The sequence below is a fragment of the Colias philodice genome, chromosome 17 (assembly GCF_061535455.1).
Source record: "Colias philodice isolate Cphi_HAF_F1 chromosome 17, ilColPhil1 Martin Lab GWU primary, whole genome shotgun sequence".
Taxonomy (NCBI): domain Eukaryota; kingdom Metazoa; phylum Arthropoda; class Insecta; order Lepidoptera; family Pieridae; genus Colias; species Colias philodice.
Genome location: NC_143102.1, coordinates 1,986,751 through 2,008,360, shown reverse-complemented (window position 1 = coordinate 2,008,360; position 21,610 = coordinate 1,986,751). Strand labels below are relative to the sequence as shown.

The 21,610-nt window shown below is 33.1% G+C and overlaps 2 protein-coding genes across 2 annotated transcripts in view; one reads left to right on the top strand and one right to left on the bottom strand.

Annotated features, from left to right (window-relative positions):
- LOC149480853 (leech-derived tryptase inhibitor C-like) overlaps positions 1 to 21,610 on the bottom strand; it is a 242,428-nt gene that overhangs the window by 56,854 nt on the left and 163,964 nt on the right. The gene's annotated exons all lie outside the window — the stretch shown is intronic.
- The window catches only part of Npc1a (Niemann-Pick type C-1a), a 76,307-nt gene that overhangs the window by 13,207 nt on the left and 41,490 nt on the right, over positions 1 to 21,610 (top strand). Inside the window, exon 2 of the mRNA XM_089705789.1 lies at positions 7,098 to 7,220. Coding sequence (XP_089561915.1) covers positions 7,098 to 7,220 — 123 coding nt within the window. The remainder of the gene's footprint in view (positions 1 to 7,097; positions 7,221 to 21,610) is intronic.

Sequence of the window (21,610 nt, the reverse complement as noted above, 5' to 3'; positions counted from 1 at the left end):
TCTATATTTATCTCAAACTAGCCGTCCGCCCCGGCTTCGCCCGTGGTACATGTTTACGTTTTCTCTACATAAGAACCATCCTCGTACTTCAAGGAATATAATAAAAAAAGAATTATCGAAATCGGTTCAGCCGTTCTCGAGTTATGCGCTTACCAACACATTTTGCGATTCATTTTTATATATAAGAAGATTATCACTCTATGATCTCATATTATGTATTCGCGAATTTACTCTTAGATTTTTAATAGTACTTAAAAAGTAATCCTCAATGACATAATAGTTTAGTCTACATCCTTAACCTGAACATTTTTTCTTGTGCTCGTTTCTATCTAACTTTTTTCTAATATTATTCGTCAATCGTCCTCTTATTTCTCCAGCTAAATAAAATTGCGTAGACTCTCGTTTTAGAACTGGCGATTTAGAAACTGCTATAGATAGGCGATATGCAGCCGGAAATAACGCGAAAACATATTGCGTATGTGTTTGTGATTGCTTCTATGAATTTGGGAAAGTGCGCCTTGACTGTATGAAAATCATAAATAGAAATGGAGATAAACAATGGGAATTATTGCTCTGTGAACCCTATTCCCTTTGTGTTAAAGCTGCTTTTTGCTAAGTACAGAGAAATAAAGATCGTCGAGATGATAAAACAGTCTACAAATAATAATTAGTGCGAATAGTGGCACGTCTGGTGATAAAAATATTGTGACGTCAGATGTTGGACGACGCGTAGTTTTCTTACAATATAAATTCTCTTATGGAAAAAAGAAAATAAGGCTTGAGTTTTATTGATCGTGGAAAAGTTTAACCACTGTTTTGTTGTAGTTACAAAAAAATGATAATTATTGTTCGATTATACTGGGTTTTCGAGCAGTCCCTAATTGTTCTAATTAGTGTATTGGTTGCTGATTGCTTTGGGTCATTTACCTGTTATCATTTATATCGTGTTTCTTATGATATTCCATTCATTGTTAATGGATGCACCCTAAAACATTAACTTCTCAGGCGATTCTGTTTGTAATTTCTTGAATTTTTTGTTGAATTCTCGTAGTTGTTGCGTAGTTTTTTTATAACAATAACGGATGGATATACATATATTACTGATAAAAACAATCCAATCAGCTATTCACTGTTTGTTTGTCCTGAATACAGGTTGATCCTTCAAACCAGTAAAAAGACATTTGAAAAAACATATGTGTGAATTACTTGTATGAAAATTATGCCAAAATTTATAGACCGGAAGTCAAATCGTTTGACTTTCGCTATGTTCACACCATCATTTTTCTTTTTGTCATTGCGTACTAAGAACCCTGTAGAACCGCCATCCTGTTACAAATGACTCGAAATTTTGTGTCAATATCTCCCGGTCTATTAGTAGTCATGTATGTATTTTATTTTCATTACAAATTGTGGTTAGCGTTTATGCGAGAATGTCTTGTTGAAATAAATTTTTGAAGTGCTTCATTTAGTTGTGTTGTTCAGTTTGTATTATATTATGCCTTCAGAGCCTTGAAATATTGGCTCTTTGATGAGAACTAAGTGAGATAAAAATAGATCGTATGGCCATTATATAATTAAATAAATTTATGTATATATTTTTTTTATTAAAATGATTACCTACAAATACAGGATTGCATAGCTGTATTTGTATTTTGTAGGTATGTTTATCAGTTTCTGTTATATGGTATGGAATAAAACAAGTAGAAGAAATCTCTTATCAGTTATTTATTCTGAATATTACGCAGGTTCGTAAATAAACACTTGAAGTGTTAACGTCCTTAGTATCTTTGTTCGATACTATCTATTTATTGTGGATCATCAAATATTATTGGAATACAGCTTGTTTGTATCAATGTTATCTTCATAATTAGAAGGTAACGTAAGAATAAAAAACTGAAAAGGTGTCAAGGGACACCCAGATGGAACGAAGTCACTAAAATAACTGGCTGGCTGGCAACTATAACAAAAGTGTCGTTACTACTTTTGGTCTTTTCCGTCTAGCCCCCTTTCGCAACGCGCGATAAGGATATTCGTTCCAATAAAAATATTATAAAATTGAGGGTATATTGAAAAGTCATCGCTCGATCTCATACACGTATGTAGTACTTGTGTTCGAGTAGCGTTAGCTACTATTAAGTATTCTGTGTTAGTACATATAATATTGTAACACACGGTATATTCGAATCAATCAATCTATTTGCGTGTTCTAAGTAAACTCTTAGAATCATATAATACGACGGACGGTATAAAGTTTAAAGGTTTTTGACATCGTTATCGGAGTGTTTACGTCGGATCGGTTAGCGATCGATAAACATTCGCCGGGAGCCTTGGGCGGGTTATTGTAAATACCACTTATATTTGTAACAAAGGTAATGAATATATAAATAATAATAGAACTACACAACTAACATATATGCTGCATTGTTAGATTGTACCGTTTTAAATAAGCAATAAAAAATAATAATAATAAACAGGTACAGTAAAATGCGCAGACCCTGACCTTTGAACTAGTGGTAAACTGTGTTTCTAAGGCCAGTTTCTTCCCAATCTTTATAAATATTAGAGAGAAACTACTAGAAAAATGTAGACATTTTGCTGTCTGTTTTATCTATCCATGATAAAATGTAAATTGATTTGATAAGTTTTGGTTGTGTTCCTTAATAATTGTTTTAAAATGCGTTACAGGTCAGCCTTGTGTACATGAAAAGTAAAGAAAATTGAGTTGATAATAAAATACATGAAAGTTATAGTGATTCTATGCAAAACATATTTTTCATTGATTAGGTTAAACAGAAATAAAAAAACATAAACGCATTATAATTTGTAGTAATTTATTTACATTATCAAGTTAAATTTTTCTCAAATATCTATCACATTTTTTCTTCAAAAACAAACTTTTTCTTATAGTCACATTTAATATTCAATTCCCGGTGGAGACGAAGAAAAAAACAATTGTCTTGGTCTGGTAGGACATAGAAGGCTGTCCCTAAAGAAAATTATTGATCAGTGAAACAGATGTATAATGCATCTGCCCCTTACCCCACTTTGGGACATGGGACTTCACTTTTACTTTTTTTTCACACATTTAATTGTAACTTATTCTATGCTAGTATATAAGTATAATACATAAGACATTGTTCACGCTATAGCCTATATTTATTAAATCCAGATCAGCCTGTTCATCAGCATATTGTAAAAAGTGATTTTAAGCAGGCACACAACTAAATTTTGCAACAAGAACGTTCAAAACCCGTTTACAGGCTGAGTTTTATGTCTGTCTGAAGCTTATAAAGTTTTAAGAGGAGAGACGAAAATAAATTCGAATGTTGTTAAAACAGTTGTGTTTTCATAAAAAGTACTATCTACAGAATGATTTGTTATTAGTTGAAATTACTATTTATAGTCAGTGGAATTACATAACGTCTTTTGTAGGATACCTATAGTTTTTGTATATCTCGTAATAACTATGTGCTAGTAATAATATAGGAATGTGCACTAGCGTATAACATAATGTATGATGAGGGTTGTCAGGTTTGAAATCATGTATAGCTACTGTAAATATTTTTTATATAGGTACAAGTTCTATTGAATTAGGTTCACGACCACGAGATGACCGTACACATTTAATTTATGGTTTCTTGGATTTTTATTTATTCCCATCAACTTGGGAGTAATAATGCCTCTGACATTGATTTTATTAATCGATTTGTTTTATTGCCTACTTAATGTGATACAATACATGAAGTTCAACGGCCACTGTTTTAAACAGCACGCGAAACCAAGATCACTCCTGTCATATTATAAAAACCTTCCTTAAAAAAACAGAAGGTAGGTACTAGGTAGATGACAGCATCAGCACTTTAACAGTAATAATATCAATAGGAACACTATACCAATCCCGCCCCTAACCGGTATTATCTATTCTTATCCCTTACCCGTCATTAGCGATAGCCTCGCGTTCGACAGTTAGTCCATCCGCAAAGCACTGCAATTACGTAATTAATAGATTGTATTGAAGAGGGAAGTAGATGTTATATGCATAATAGATAATATCATACAGATAACTTTGAGGTCACGGTTTACGATTTGGTGCCTCAGATCTGATTTGATGCGCGGTGATAAAATATGCGATACGTCAGCGCTTAAAAGTAGATGCTGTAAACAGTAGTCTGGACGCGATTTGTACTGGGCTGCGGCGTTTTAAGAAGAACGTTTTTAACGTTTATGATTCGTTGAAACTTGAAAGGATAGCAATTTGCTTCGTCTTTGATAAGCTATACTGATCATCTGTTTCCTATGGCTTCCCCTGTGACGTACCTACTCCGATGAAGTAAAGTCTACATTGATTTCCGGTACTTATGACATTATTGTAGATATAATTTCTGGAAAAACATCATACGTATCAGTAACTTTACTTTCTTCTTTTCAAACTTGACTGAGCTCTCCACTGAATTAATTCATCTACTTTGTGTTTGTGAAAACATCTCGATATTCTTAGAAGTCAATGTAACGGGTCCACATGTTTCACAATCGAATGGTGATTTGGTCCTGAATAAGTAAGGGTATGGATCTAGGCTTCGGCTACGTTCTATTTACAGTTGTTTTTCTATTTATAAATATTTGCGAAGGAGCCACAGAATTTAGGACTGAATTTTAAAGATTAAGTACTTATATGTTGTGTAGTAGTCTATTTTTATTATAATAAGAAGAAAAGCTTATACATCGCGTATTCATGAGGTTAATTTTTTAGCATTTTCATGCTGGGATTAGCTGATAGTATCGATTTATACACCAATGGACTAAAATTTCAGTATTCTAGATATAGAAAAAGGTGTTCGCATTATGTGAATATTTTTCAAAAACTAAATATCTATTTGATTTTGGAGTTAGCAGAATAATACTTTAATGATGTCATTATTAATTTCGATAACGAATTATTTTTAGAATGGAACAGTGGAAATGTTTTTAAAGTATAGTGTGGCTCAGGAAAATTTAAATAGCAGCAATTTGCTAATAGGCCGGGATACATCGCCCATTTTTGCAAGTGATTACTATCAAGCTAATTTTTCGTGAGTAGCTTTATTTTGATGAGATGCCCAATAATTTCATGAACGAAACTCTCGATTGTGGTAGCTTACAGAGGTAACAAGGATAAAAATTTTTGATTTGACGGTTCTCAAATATTTATTACGCAATTTGTAGGACAATATGTCTGTTGAATTATATAAGTATTAAATAAGCGAAAATAAAAAAATCAGCTGGTTACTAATCATTTATGATGACTTCGTTATCGATACACATTGGAAAGGGGGACTCTTTGATCAAACCATAGATTTTGTAGGACAAATATTTTTTCGAATAATTTAGATAATTATCTTGAGATTGAACAAAAAAAAAAACATTCAGTTAGTAATTAATATTTGAGAACCATCAAATCAAAATATTTTATCCTTGTTTCCTCTGGTAGCTACCACAATCGAGAGTTTCATACATGATTGGGCATCTCATCAAAATAAAGCTACTCACGAAAAATTAGCTTGATAGTAATCACTTGCAAAAATGGGCGATGTATCCCGGACTATAATATGTATATGACTGAAAAATCTTTATAACTTTGACCGGAATATCTTTGATCTCGATGCGTATAATGTCGTGACGACAATGCGGACGCATTTGAATTTTGATAAGATTCAAATCGAATTGTTTTGGCGTATGCAAAACGTATGGTGATTTACTCAACACCTAAGCTTATCGATTTCTAAATATACATAATGTTGGTGCGATGACGTCAAGCTGGTGTTGCATAGATTTAAAATCATGCATCTATTTATGAGCTAAAGAAAAGTTGAATTATAGGCGAGACTTCAGGAGTCAATTTGGTAGACAATGGTCTCTTTTTATACGCAGTTCATTACGGTCTGATGGCCAGATAGCCCATACATTGAGGAAGGCTATAGGCTATATATCATCACTAAGAACAACAGGAGCGGAGCCACGCGGGTGAAACCGCGGAGCGCAGCTAGTTTAATATATATATCCTTTACGCCCGGCAGGGAGGGTGGCTATTCAAATTCCCATACAAATGTTCTCAATGACGAGATACTTTGACGATAGTTTTCGTGCTCACCCCTCTGTTCTAAGAATGTCCACGAGATTATAGCACATTTTTACATTAAGTGGCGACTGAAGTAAAAATCGATAGATTGTAGCTTTTAGATTGGAAATATTTCGTGCCTATTAGTTGTTTAGGAAATCTGAAACCTAGCACGCTCGCAAACTAATTTATAGGTGATATTGTTCGGTTTATTCAAATTAGCGCCATGGTTCATATTTATGTATTGAAATGACCTACCACGCACTACCGAGTTCGTTTTATTATAAGGAGAAGGAAAGCATTGATATCGGCTAAGGTCTAAAACGCCTAGGGGAATAATGTTCATATATTATACATTGTAAATTTTAAACTAAAGCTTATTAATAGCTTTTCTATTAATATCTATTTGTCTGAAGTCGATTTAATAAGCCCTTTGATCTAAATCATGCTCAATTTCTATACGGCGCTTCAGTTGAGTTAGTGTTTGAGTTCAGTACATGAAAGGGGTATCTACATCTAGATAATTAGTTTCAAACGAACAAAGTGAAGTCCCGTGTCCCCGTAGTGGGGTAGGGGGCAGATGCATTATTCATACATCTGTTTCACTGATCGATTTTTCTTTAGGGACAAGTAGGTGATCAGCCTTCTGTGTCCTGCCAGACCGAGACATTTTTTTTTTCGTCTCCACCGGGAATCGAACCCAAGACCCCTCGGTTCTACGCTCACGCGTCAACCACTGTACCGAGGAGGCGGTCACAAACGAACAAAGATATAATAAATATATGTATTGAAAACTGCTGCTTTAAATAAGACTACTTCAAGCATTCTTTTATCCACCGACCATAAGGCCTTTTCACATGGATTTTCATATCAGTTAACTCCAAACAATCGTACCATCCTCTACCAATTTCCTTTAAGGTCATCAATAGGACATTATTTTAGTCTCTGTTTAACATATTATTATGGTGTTTCTGACCGTGGCCTAACAATTTGTCCATTACAGATTCCGAGCGCGTCAGCCAAGGGCCAGTGCGTGTGGTACGGTGTTTGTTCCAATGCCACAGAGTTCAAGAAGAAGAACTGCTTATATGATGGACCTCCCAAGCCTGTCGATGAGGTCTCTCGGGTAAGTGAATTGAGATTATTCAATAATAAATGTATGAATGAGGTACTAAGTAAGTATCTGATTGTGAAGAAACTGAGTCTTGATGATTTAAAAATTTGGTCAAAAGGATTTTATCTTTTATGGCAGTTGCAAGAAAGAAAGCGTTGATAATCGTCGGTAGTAAAACAAGTGCTATTTTTTTTAGTAAAAGCTAATTTGAAACTAGTCATTCGAAATGAAAGTGAGGAAGTGATGGATGGCATGGTAATCAAACTTTATTTAAAATAATGCGCAGAAAAAAAATGTCCGGATAATTCTTGTAAATATTTTGCTTCTAACTCCTTATCAGACAATAAGCCCAGATATGTTATCAAAGATGTTTTCGAGGATATTAACGGACAATTTGCGGAGATGCTTAAAAAGAAACACCTTTTGAAGGTGAAACGATATCTTACTCCTCGGTTCTTTAAAGAATGATTAGTGTGTAATTTGACTAAGCATGAGTCAAGTACTCAGCTTCACTAGACCATACGCGAAGTTTCTCAAAGAAACCGGTTTATGAGACACTTCACTTCATTCATACTTTCAACTATACTGTTGAAATGTTAACATAAACAGTGGTTTATGATATTTATGTAGATGGATTAAAGACAGCCTTCATTTCAATTAATTGCAAAGGAAAACCTTCAATACAACATTACTAAGAGATTCGAGATCTCTTCGTGCATTACAATTAGTTTGTTAGACGCTTATCAGCAAACAGGCAATTCGTCAGCAAAGTTTGGCTTTGACCCAATTAATATAGAGAAATATTAGGACTTTTAATAACTAGTATTGAAACTTCCACCGAAGGACGGCAAGCATGCCATACAAACTGGGTCAGTAGACGAGGTTGCTCCCCGTCTATATTTAGCGTGTGCATGCAGGTGTGACGTCACACGAAGCCTTCGTTACATCGAGAACATTGGGAACTTGACCTGGATGCTTTTTGCAGTCGCGGTTTGCGACACTTCACTCCTTGCGCGAATAATTTTCGCGTATGAAAGGATTGCGTCGCGGTCCTTGAAGCGTATTAGGACTGTCAATCAAACATTGCTTTATAGTTCAAGACCTGCATTTCTAGTAACATCTTCGTCAATTCATAATTAGATATGGAATCAAAATTCTTTTGAGTCAATACATTTTTGTCCGTGGTTTTTACTTTCCCGTTTTATAATACGAGCGTGATTCTTCTTGTTTTCCTCAAAGAGTTTTGTGTTAGTGACACATTTAACTGTATCCATGAGCGATTGTTCGAGAACGCATGAATGGAATCAATTCATCGTCAATATTGGAATGACTTTCATTGATTTGAAGACATTGATTCATACCAGATTCGTTATTAATTGGTTAAATTATTGATAACACTAATTCATTGGTCTTAATTGAATGGAATAAAATATTCCTCATTTAATTCTTTGGTTTTAGCTTGATTTGACTTGAGTCATTGTATTTGTCATTATATACTGAGCGATAATAAGCACAAAATAACTTGATTCATAGTGACGTCACTTAGTAGATACAGGTTTACGTTTAGTATTGTATAATATGTGAGGAATTTTTTGCGTACATATTTCGTCAGATAAAATGGCATGTAGCAATTTATAACAGTTGCTATTAGACGATGTTTTGCTGGCTGTTTTGAACACGATGTAGGTTCATATGCCTTAAGGTTCTGCTAATTCAGATCTTTTACAATACAGTGTAAAATACACTGTTAATCATAGGCATTTTTGTTTAAAGTTTTATTCAGGTAAATATTTGAGCTGTGACATCATATTTTTCGAAACTGTGAAATCCGCATAAGCTTACTTTTGCTTTACTGAACCCTTTCATCATTGTTGGGCAGTGGGCTACTTTATCATCAAACAATATACAATATGGGATATTTTACATTGACGTCTATAAAAGGATTTTTTTCTAGGTTAGTAACTGTTCCAGTCAATGTTTTAATCAACAAAGCTTGATTTTTCGAAACAATAACTTTTTTATCTATAAAAATCTGCAATTCGAAACAATATATAAATACACTTTACAATGTAATTTAACAAATATTAAATTCCCAGAATATGGACGCAGGTATGAATGCATTGACGAGTTAATGACCTCATGGAAAATTTTGCGAATTTTGTTGATATTAATATAAAAGGTCGCAATGTTTCGTTTCACTGAGAAATCGAGGAATACATGTAGATTCAAAAATACATAAAAGTATCGTTTGCCTTAAATGTAAATCTACGCAAAGATAAAACTGCATAATAAATGGTAATAACTAATAAGCATTGAATTGGATCGAATCGGAAATATTAAGAAAAAATTGAGACTCGAATAATCTTTTGCATATTAAAGCTAAGCATGATTTTAAAAGGGAACGTACTGAGAGTGCTCTTTGGTCCCGTGCCAGAAAAGTACTCAATATTATGACGGTTCCGTTTTGGTTTGTCTTTGTTTACTATAAATATTAAGGAAAATACATACTATAATACATGAATTATAACGTATTTTCCTATGCAGTACGGCCTCTTTGAATTCAGCTATTTATTTATAAGTTCATCATAAATCACTCATAACATTGAACATGAAAATCCTTGCTGTTTCGTCTTTGAATTAGCAAAAAACACGTCACACGTGAACAACTACCATTATCGTATTTCCGTGATGCGAATTTAATTTATCTGACATTTATTTTGTTAGTTTTTGTAACGTTAATAGCGTTATCATCGCTATTGTGTGTATATCTTAATTATGTGGATCTACTCAGATTTCATCATGTCTAAATTATGGTTTGAATATGTAATCGTAACTCGATTCTCGTGTAGCAACTGAAATTGATGTCAATAATATTTGCAGTATACTGTGTGCAGTAACATATGAGAGTATGACGTCATATCGATCAACACATTGCACAAATGGTAGCAGCAATTAAGTCTACCTCTTCAGAAAGTTCTTGCTCTTACGGAGTACTTGAACTCGTGGATTTCTGTTCTGTGCAGGCATTTTTCAAATAAAGCAGTGAAATTAAATTCATTTAACGTATGTAATAGTAGTAATTAGTATGATTTAATGCGATGCTTTCAAATCACTACTGTATGACAGTAGTGGGTGTGGACGTGGAGCGTCTGTACGTTACATTTTGATGCCTAGAATATTTTGGCTCAGACGTTATGTATTGACTGGTTTTCCACGAACTTAAACAATAAACAAATAGATGTATTCGATGTTTATATAAACAGTACCCACACATAGATGATTGTAAAGATTGAGAGAATAGAAATATCAAAGCGTATATGCCGAATCCCGTTGGTCGCAGACATAAAACAAAAAGTATGAGCGAATTTAGCCGGCGTGCAGACTAATGTATTCAAGGGCAAGGTATCCGTCTCGGTCCCGCCTGTTCGATCTTCGATATCAAATGTGAAGAAGAAAGAGGCCATTGATTTTGGATGTATGTACGTGTTTACCGGGAATTATCATATGAGAATGACCGGCGGCACGGTTGGATACACGATCAATTTTTTTGTCGACAGAAGTTTTTGTTTTATTTCAGATTTCAGAGAAGGGAATTGTTGTGTTACGTAATGGTAGATAGGGATATGTAGTTGATTTTGTTATTTTAGTAGGTACGTATACTTTTGTATAAAAAAACACGTGTAAAATCTTTGTGTTGTCACTGTCGGTTTTAGGTAAATGGACTATTGAAATTTTAAAGGCTTGCAACGTTGCCTTGTCACTTGTTAGGAAACAAACAGTTTGTATTTAATAAAATTCTTCAGTAAGATGTGTTAGTTATGCGTACATTCAAATTAAAATCTGATTCGTTGAGTTAAAGTATGAACTGTAGGTATAATAAATAATCCTAAAATTGTGAGCGTTATAAACTTCATAAATTATCTTCTCGTCTCATCGCAAATAACAAAAAATTAAAAAAAAATTGCAAGATGGTCACGTTGGTAACAAAAAATTAATAATATCTTGTTTTGAAATTTTTGTGCTTATATGTACTAGGTTTTTGGTAAATGTTATACATGTCGAGATTTCCAAAAAAAACAGTTAGGAATAATAATATAATAATACATATTTATATGGGACACAAATAAAAACGGCATAGTTTCAAATTCAAATGTGCTCTCGCTTGTCGCATAAATTGGTTTCAAAATCAATGACAAGCTGCTGCTTCTATAAGTAGAAAGATTTAGATCCGGGAATGGCACGTCGAAATAGGGATAATTAGCCAAAATTTACTCGAGTGGTCCCTTTTTTGTCTTTTTCGCTTGCGATAGTTGAATGTGTGCGTTAGTATGCCGTTTTTGAAGATCGAATGTTGTGATAGTAACCTACTCTTTTTACTTATAATATCTAGTAGAGGTCCGCCCCGGCTTCGCCCGTGGTACATATTTCGTAATAAAAGGTAGCCTATGTCCTTTCTCGGGTATCAAAATATCTCCATACCAAATTTCATGCAAATTGGTTCAGTAGTTTAGGCGTGATTGAGTAACAGACAGACAGACAGAGTTACTTTCGCATTTATAATATTAGTATGGAGTATGGATGATAACTAACAGGCCAAAACAGTCATTGTCATTATGGTTAGGGAGCCAGGTGCAAATTTGGTTAACTATTTCCTCTCAAGAGATAATTCGTCAGACGCATGAGAGTATAGTATTATAAAGCCTCGTGAACGTCAGCTGGCGCTCGGTTGGGGGGGTGCCTCCCACGCACATAGGAAAAAAAATACATTCATTCATTCATTTCCTCTCAGCTAAAAATTTGTCAAATTGTAGCTAACCCAATATCTCAACGAAAAAAAATAGTCAGCTGGTTACAACATGGTGTATTATACGTCAGCTGGTGTCTCGAACATGAAAGTTAAATTTAAAGAAAAATTTATTTTCCGTTATTTCCTCTCAAACAAAAATTTACCTGATGATAGCTTATATGTAACTGTGGATAAATATATATGTCAGCTGGCTGTATCTTGGTGGAAAAACCGTCAGCTGATACGGGAGGCTACAACCGCTCTTCCCCCCAACCGAGCTCCAGCTGACGTTCACGAGGCTTCATAATACTATACTTTGATGCATTTTACTAATTACCGCTTGAGAGGAACTTGGTCATAAAATCTGCTGCTGGCTCCCGGACCATTATTATAAATTTGATATTATTATAATTTTTTTGATGCGATATTAACTGCATTTTAAGTACACCGATGATCATCAAATTATTTCGGCCTTCCATCACGGTAAATATTATGTAAATAATACGTTTAAATACGTATTTATAAACATAGTTAGATATAAAGATTGGCGTTATATTGTTGTTTAAGTGTTTCCGTTGCGTAATTTGATTGTTTTGGTAAAATATAGGTAATTTACTGTTTTATTTTTTTAAGTGTTTTTGGTGTCATGGAAATTTTAGCAATTTGTTATTTGTGGACAATATTACAAAGATTGTCTCATCATATTATAGTTTAAGTTTCGTGGTCAAAATAATAACCTTGTTATTCAATACATATTATACAAATTACCTGGCACTTACATTGGTTTGAAAATATTATTTTGATAACTTTTATTTCAAGTAGGTATTCTACATATATATATCATGAAAGTTAAGAGATGGGATTTTATACTTTTTAAATTAATCAACAAATATCTGATTGCCTTATTTATATTATAATTGAAAGGCGAAGCATCAGTACGGTCTATTGACATATTTTTATATTCTTTCGCAGTTAGTTTCACTACTCAGTTCTTTTAGGCTCACACAAAGCTGGCATATTGAGAAATATATGTATTTTTTGTTATTCCACAGATATAAAATCTTTTCTTTTAGGCTTATTATAAAAATGCCTAAAAGAAAAGGCCGCGAAGGAGATCTGTTTCAGTGTTATGCCCATTGATATCAATGTGACATTTAAGGTCAGGGCACAGGACGTTCTAGACGTTTGTAGCATTCAAATTATCTCATTGATTTTTCTCTCAGCCTTAGCTCTAGCTTTTGCGCAATATTTTACAATAGACGCGTCACATTTATTATCAAATTAACTCGTAATTAAATACGTTATTGATTTACGCCTTTGGTAACGGGTTTTAAATAAAATTAGTCTTAAATAAATGATAATGTGGTGTAACAAAAATGTTAATTTGGAACCTTAGGCGTACTTTAGGGTTAAGTTGTAGCTATACCTCCTACCTTTAGTTTTTTGAAAGTTTCTTGTATACTAAATATACTTAATGATATGATAAAAGGTAAAATATTATAATAAAAAGCATTTACGTCACCTTCTTGGTATTAAATATCAATAAACAGACATTACACGGCTGTGTCATAAAAATATCATTGTAGTTTAAATAGGTGTAATTTAACTATAGTTACGTCATAAACTTATATAACGGATTTTCCTTCTTGTTTTCGAAATCAAAATAACATTAAGTTGATGTTGTTTCTGTTGACTTTGGCTCAGACCTTGGAAGATCTTGCAAATTTACTGTTAAAGTTCCTACTTAATTATATTTAAACAGAAAGTTTGGTGATTGATCAAATGTTTATTAACATTTTGTTGTAAACTCTACCGAACTTTTGAACGGAACTTTTAATGAATTATAGCCAAACTAATTAAATCTATTGCATGCCTCATAAGCGAAGCGTTGAGGTGGGTACTACTGTCACTTCGCGCACTGATTTATTTAATTTTGGTGTAAGCCAGCCACACTAAAAATTGTATAAACGAGAAAATGTATCACAAATACCTACGCATCGAATTTGGAACCTTCTAGAATTCCATAGTAAAAGCTACATTGTAAATCTTTCGAATATAACTTTGTTATCAAAAAGATTACAAAAATTTCGTGCAACTCTCGTTCAATACCTGTAGACCAGTGTAAAATGTTTATGCGTTATATAACCAAATGCAAAAAGCAAGGTCGTTTGGCCCCACATAAGTCATGCTATTATTTATTATTATTTACACAAATTATTAAGCATAACCAGTTATATAACAATGTATCTATCGTAGCGAATTAATGCGTGGATTGCTATAATAATAATACGTACTAATGGGTTTATAGACCGGGAGATACTGACACAAAATTTCGAGTCATTTGTAGCAGGATGGCGGTTCTACAGGGGTCTTAGTACGCAATGACAAAAAGAAAAACGATGGCGTGAACGCTGGTACCGGCGGCTTAGTCGCGTGGGCGTTAGTCGAACTCGTCGGAAAATAGCGGAAGTCAAACGATTTGTAACAGTATGGCACTTATTTTTCCTGTAAGTTTGAGGATCAACAAATATAAATACAAAATTTCGAAGATCTATGTGTTGGAAATCTTCACTTATATAAATTAATAATAAATTAAGTTTTCAAGTAAGACAGCACTTTTTCCCCCTACTAGAAGTATGGCAAATATAATAATGGTCACATTTTATCAAATACTCTCCAAAAATCCAAATGCAATACTGGTACAAAAAGTTTGGCGAAATAAAAATTTTTTGCAGATTTTCGGCGGTATGGCGACCATTTGGAATCGTCCGAAAAGTATGGCATGGCGATTTTCGTAAATGGCTGCACGACGATAGTTACCTGTGCAAAAGTTAGCCTGGTACAAATGGTTGAATGATTATTTTATTTAAATCAACACATTCGCGTCGGTATGGCGGGCTGTAAGTCACACCGGAAAAGTATGGCATGACACTACCGCCTACTACTTTTTTATGGGCTATCGGTAAATTCTAAAATTTTTGTGTTACAAATCGTTTGACTTTCGCTATTTTTCCGACGAGTTCGACAAACGCCCACGCGACTAAGCCACCGGTACCAGCGTTCACACCATCATTTTTCTTTTTGTAATTGCGTACTAAGACCCCTGTAGAACCGCCATCCTTGTTACAAATGACTCGAAATTTTGTGTCAGTATCTCCCGGTCTATTAGGGCCAAACCGGAAACCGGTATAGTTAAAAGTAATCGTAAGTATAACCACTTGTTATCATAATATTCATTATTCACGTGTATTTCCTCGTCTAAAAATAATACCAGAAAACTTGATATTTATAGTACCACTTAACATGAACTCGTTATTTTTGTAAATTTTGGTATAATATGCTGGATAAAGGGTCATCTGAACTTTACCGTCCTTCCATTATCTTGACCTAATTGAATCCAATAAATATTTTTTTTAGGGCACTATGGTCTATGAAAAGTGTTGCGTATATTTGTGAGCATTCCCGACTTCGGTATAACCATTAGCCTTGTTTCTACTAAAAGGGTCAAAGACAACATTAAGTATGGGCCATATTAACCATGAAGCTGTGACATTTGCAGAGTTGGTGAATTCTCGCTATAAACTGTTTTGTTTCAGTATTATTTTTCTAAATATGTTACTGGTTGAAAAAAATAAAAAATAAAACACTGAACAACCTTAATTACTTAATCAGAGAAAGCTTATCTCAGGTCACTACAGATAAATCAGGACGAAGCTAAGGTATAAGTAACCGATAGTGCTTACTATGTTGCACTGTGATTATTGTATGAAAGAATAGCATTGTGTTCTAATAAGATATATTATGTATACGCTGACCTTTTAGGTATCGTCTGTTGCGCTATCTCGTTTAATTGGCTTTGTATAATCGGCTTCTTGTATTGAGTCATGATGTATTAATTGGTGGTCAAGATAAATAAAACAAGTTCACGGTTGTTGTGATTCTTTTTGATGCAAGATTTGTTGCTTGTCTTCTTTTAAGGTATTGAGGTGTTGGTTAGGATTTAGGTCGCTAGCAATTGCTTATTGGTGTTATTACTTATTTTTAAATAATAATATTATTACCCAATGAACAAATATGTACTCCATTGGTATATTGTAGTGATACCTAAGCCATTTTGTTGTTTAAAATTAATTGAAAGTGTTAGCTTTTGATTTTTTGGAAGGAAAATGTTAAAAACGTTAAGATTATGATTATTCGTCAGGAAACATATTTAAAAAGCTCTGATTTTATTTATTTATTTTAAACAATAAAAAAGCAGAACAAAGTTAGGTAGTCTCGAGAGTTACAATCGCATTTATATAATACTAGCAATGCCCTGCGGTTTCACCCGCATAGATAGCGATATCTTTACAGTGAAAAGTCTACTATAGGTCGGACATGAAAATCACCTTTACCCCGTCCCGCACTACGGCCTTTTTTTTTTTTGTTTTAGTGGGGAAATCTTTCATAGATACCCACGGCCTCCAGGGGAGGGGCCGTGGGTTATGTCGGATTCCTACCGACCAAAACCCCACTGTGTTCCGTCAAGACGCATATTGGTAGAATTCCTCCGTGACCCCCGCACTACGGCCTGCTCGAACAGTATACCTACTATTTTCTGTAGATTGACACTTTTAAATTCGTTATATCTTTTGAATGGAATATCCAATTCTTTTCATTTAAAAAGTATTTTGCTGGTATTGAAACAGTCTATAATAAAACATCATTTAATGGGATAAGGATTAATATATGTGTATGGATAACATGGTTTGATTACTGTCGGCACTTCTATTTACTTTGAAAACGTAAAAAAGTTGTTGTAGTAACATAACTACTGAAGATGGGCATATGGTATCGCGGACTTTCTTGTAGATATTGATCCATTCTATAATACTGTAGAACATTTTTTTGTTCTATCTTCAATAGATTCCGCAGCGCACGCGATGACAGAAGTTTTATTGAGGATTTTTTTACACCTTGGGTTACATTATTGCATTTTTGGTAAGGATCTCTAATTTTTTTGAAAATGCAATATAGCCTATGTTGCTCAGTAAAGATGCAGCTTTCTAATGGTGAAAGAATTTTTGAAATCGGTCCAGTAGTTTTTGCGTGAAAACCATACATACATACATACATACTTACATACATACTTACATACATACTTACAAACTTTTCCTCTTTATAATATTAGTATAGATTAAAATTAAATCTATGAAATGGTAGGAATTTTAAAATGCATTTGATTTGTTTAGAATCTTTCTTATTGAACTATTGCGTTCTTTAGCAAGTATAATTATAAAGTGCTAATCATTCTGACATTGTTAACGGAATTACTATCGAGGAAATTTTCCGTTGCCCGCATTGGAATCGCTAACGATTGTATTGTTATGATTCGATTTATTATAGAGAATTTTTTATTTAGGAATTCAATTTTGATAAAAGTATCGCACTTTCAATCCTACTTACTTTTATATCCTTCAAATATCACAAACGGAAAGGTTTTTAGGGTTGGATATATTTTTGTTACTCTGTCATGCAAGAATAGTTGACCCGATTTGTATAAAATTTAATACTACAATAGATTAGAGTCTGGATAACTATAAATGATCTGTTTTCATCACGGGAATCAAACGAGTGAAGCTGCGGGCTTCATATTTTTATAAATTTGAAAGAATGGAAAAAAATATCGAATTTATTAGTAACTGATGAACGACTACGACTTACCCAATTGAATTTGTTTTTCTTCTTCTGAGTTTAATAATTTAATGTGTATTTGGCCAAACCTTCCAATACCATCTATCAAGTTTAAACATATTTTCCAACATGTAAATACTAAATACTAAAGTGACTGATGTGTGCTGATAAATCGATATTGATAGGTTTTCGCTAAAAGTTAAAGCGTGTTGCAATATAACTTTTAATTGAATGGGAAGAAAGTCGCTTCTGGAATAAGTAAATTTCTCATGTTTAAAGTGTTTATTTTCTTGTTTTTTAGTAGTTCAAGAAAAGAGTGATGTGAATTTACGCGTGCTCTTAAATGGAAAAACCAATTTTAGTGTTTTTTTTTTGTTGAAAATTATACGAAGATAAAGTTAAGAAGATAAACATAAGCATAAAGACTGATAAAGATAACTGATATAACTGATATAATATAATATAACTGATATATATCTTGTCGATATTGTAGCTAGGAATTCAAATTTTGTTTAATATACAGTGGTGGACGTTTAATTAGAAACTCGTAACACGATGAAGTAGTTATCAAATTCATTTAACATTTACGTATTAACGTATTAAAGATTAAGTATTATTTCGTATGTAATAGAACACCCGTTTATCTAGTTTTATAAGACAATGCTTAATTTTAATCAAACATTAGCTTAAATTAATAAAATTAAACAACTTTAAGTGAAACCTGATTTCCGAGTATTTTCAGTCTGGACAACAAATTAGAAACAGCATGCTTCGCGTGATCCAAAGTCAAAACCTGTCGAAATGCCGCCAATATTCTTTCTTCTACAAATATTTTCACCGTTTTTTAAACATTCTATCTAAAAGTTTCTGAAAATTAATTTGCTTTACAGTATAAATGGTTAAAAGTATGATTTGTGACCAATCAACAAGAAAAATAATTTTAAGTTTACATTTTGACAAAAACTAGAGTTACAGGAAAATTGCAAATCATTTAGTGTTCGATAAAAATATATTCAATGCTATAGTTTATTTAAAAGAGCATGGTACTTCCGAAAAAGTGCCTAGAAAAGCTCTATCATGAAAAACCACTGCACGCGAGGATTAGTTTTTTCCGAAGATGAACCTCGCAATGTGTCGATGAGATCGGTTCGCAGGCGGTAATTTGAGGCAAAATTTTTTGGAGAGACGCCAGGAAAGTACAGCTTCTTACAAGGAAGGGAACAACGATTTTCATTTACTTAGAAATATTGCTAGTGGACAGTACGCCAAGTGAAAAAGTTTTATTTTGGGATGAAACTAAAATTAATTTAATCAATTTTGATGGCAAAGGATACACGCGTCGTTAAGTTAACCAGGCCTTAGATAATAAATAAACAGTTAAGCATGGCGGAGGAAACATTATAGTATGGGCATGTATGGGGTTGTTTTTAGACTATTATAATCTTTATAGACAACAACGGCTTTACAACGTCGTGCCTTAGATTGTATGAGATTTTAACACGTTTGCAAAAACATATTTTCTAATAGAATTGGAACCTTTAAATGGATCCATCTTTGAGAAAAGAATTATTTGCCTATGCTCGCGAGCAGTGGTTTTTCATGGTCCAGCTTTTTTAGGCACTTAATCAGAAGTACCATGCTCTTTTAAATAAACTGTAGCATTGAATATCTTTTTATCAAACACTCTAAATGATTTTATTTTTTCCTGTAACTCCAGTTTTTGTCAAAATGTAAACTTAAAATTATTTTTCTTGTTGATGGGTCACAATTATTGTTACTTTTTCCCATTTATACTGCAAAGCAAATTAATTTTCAGAAACTTTTATACGGAATGTTTAAAAAACGGTGCAAATATTTGTAGAAGAAAAAAATATTGTCGGCATTTCAACAGGTTTTGACTTTGGAACACTCGAAGCATGCTGTTTCTAATTTGTTGTCCAGACTGAAAATGCTTGGAAATCAGGTTTCACTTAAAGTTGTTTAATTTTATTAATTTAAGCTAACGTTTGATTAAAAATAAGCAATTTATTATAAAACTAGATAAACGGGTGTTCTATTACATATGAAATAATGCTTAATCACTAATACGTTAATACACAAAAGTAAATAAATTTGATGACTACTTCATCCTGTTACGTGTTTCTAATTAAACGTCCACCACTGTATTTTGTGTCAGTATACCATTTTATGTCAGTAAGTATACCATTTTATGTCAGTATACCATTTTATGTCAGTATACCATTTTATGTCAGTAAGTATACCATTTTATGTCAGTATACCATTTTATGTCAGTATACCATTTTATGTCAGTATACCATTTTATGTCAGTAAGTATACCATTTTATGTATTTTTTGTATATCTTATCTTCAAGTTAAATGTAGTGAGAAACATGAACATGCTAAAGGAAAACATAATTTTCATACATTTATAACGTTTAACGTTTTAACGAGTTTACTAATTAGCTTCAATTAGTCTGGAAGGAATTGTGCATTTAACTTTGTATTTTTTTTTTATTTAAGAGGTCTTTAGAATTATATATAGCTAGAATATTCCAGCAATATAGGAAATTCAGATAATTTTATACTTCCTTTTATAGCTTAAATTTTGTAAAACTGAAGGATGGACATGTATGCTTTGTCCGTTTTTCGCTTAGTATGTACCATGTATGTACCTAATTAAATCTAGGTTATATTATGATACATAAAGACAGTAATCTATTGAATCCGTTTCCTAATTTGATTGTCTGTTGTTCTCATTTTAGATACGTCCATACTCGTATAGGAGCTACCAACGTTGACAAGTGAGAATTTTAGTATAGTTGGTTTTTTGATATATTGTTCCTCTAGCTATTTCGGTTAGAGTCCGCGCAGTCTGGCTGGCCGGAGTGGTTGCGTTCAGTAGTGCGCATCTTATCTGCACAGGAAATTATCCTTAATTTAAAGTCATTTTTTAACGCGTAATTTTTAAACTTTTGCCTTTAAATAGATCCATCAATCATAATTTTTTTATTGCAAGACGTTTTTTTCGTTGTTAAATAGGTGCCAGACGCAATTTTTAATTTCGTTTTTATAAAAAATTCAAATTATTTTAGAATGTCTGTAAATTTCATATTATGTTCTTCAAACATAATATAATCTAAAATTAATTAGCCAGACGCTAATTCGATTGTTAAGTATTAAATATGTACAAATAAAAACGTAGTGAAAGTAGGTAAGTATAACAATTTGATGATTGTGTATATGGAGAGATAGTTTAAAGTGCAAGACAGATAGAAAGGGTCGGCCGCGAAAATTAAATAACAATAAACAATAACTTTTTTTTTCGAAAATATAAGATGCATAGAAATTGAATTGTTCCTACTCTAGGATTCCCTGTGTTGTGGGAATAAGTACCTTCCATTGGTACATTTTATTCCTTAGGTTAAAAATAAACTATTAGGGTACATCAACAATCTTCTATACAAAACAATTTTTTTTATTACTCAACTAGCGACCCGCCCTGGCTTCGCACAGATGCGATTCTGATACTAAAATATATATATATATATAAATCTCGTGTCACAATGTTTGTCCTCAATGGACTCCTAAACCATTTAACCGATTATAATAAAATTCGCACACCATGTGCAGTTCGATCCAACTTGAGAGATAGGATAGTTTAAACATGTAGGTACCACGGGTGAAGCCGGGGCGGACCGCTAGTATACTAGCTATATAAATTCATGCTAACTAGGGGAGACCGAGGGGAGTTGAAACAATTTTCACGTTTTGTTTAATATAACTTATACTATTATCAGAAATCTTATGGTACTGGTATCAATCGATAGGTTATTCTATACACTTGCGAATGGTTAGCATAAATAAACGGTAAGCGTTGAAAATGGTGGTGAAAAATTGACTTAATCGTAACAAGTCAACTTGTTTCAATTCCCCTCATACCGAG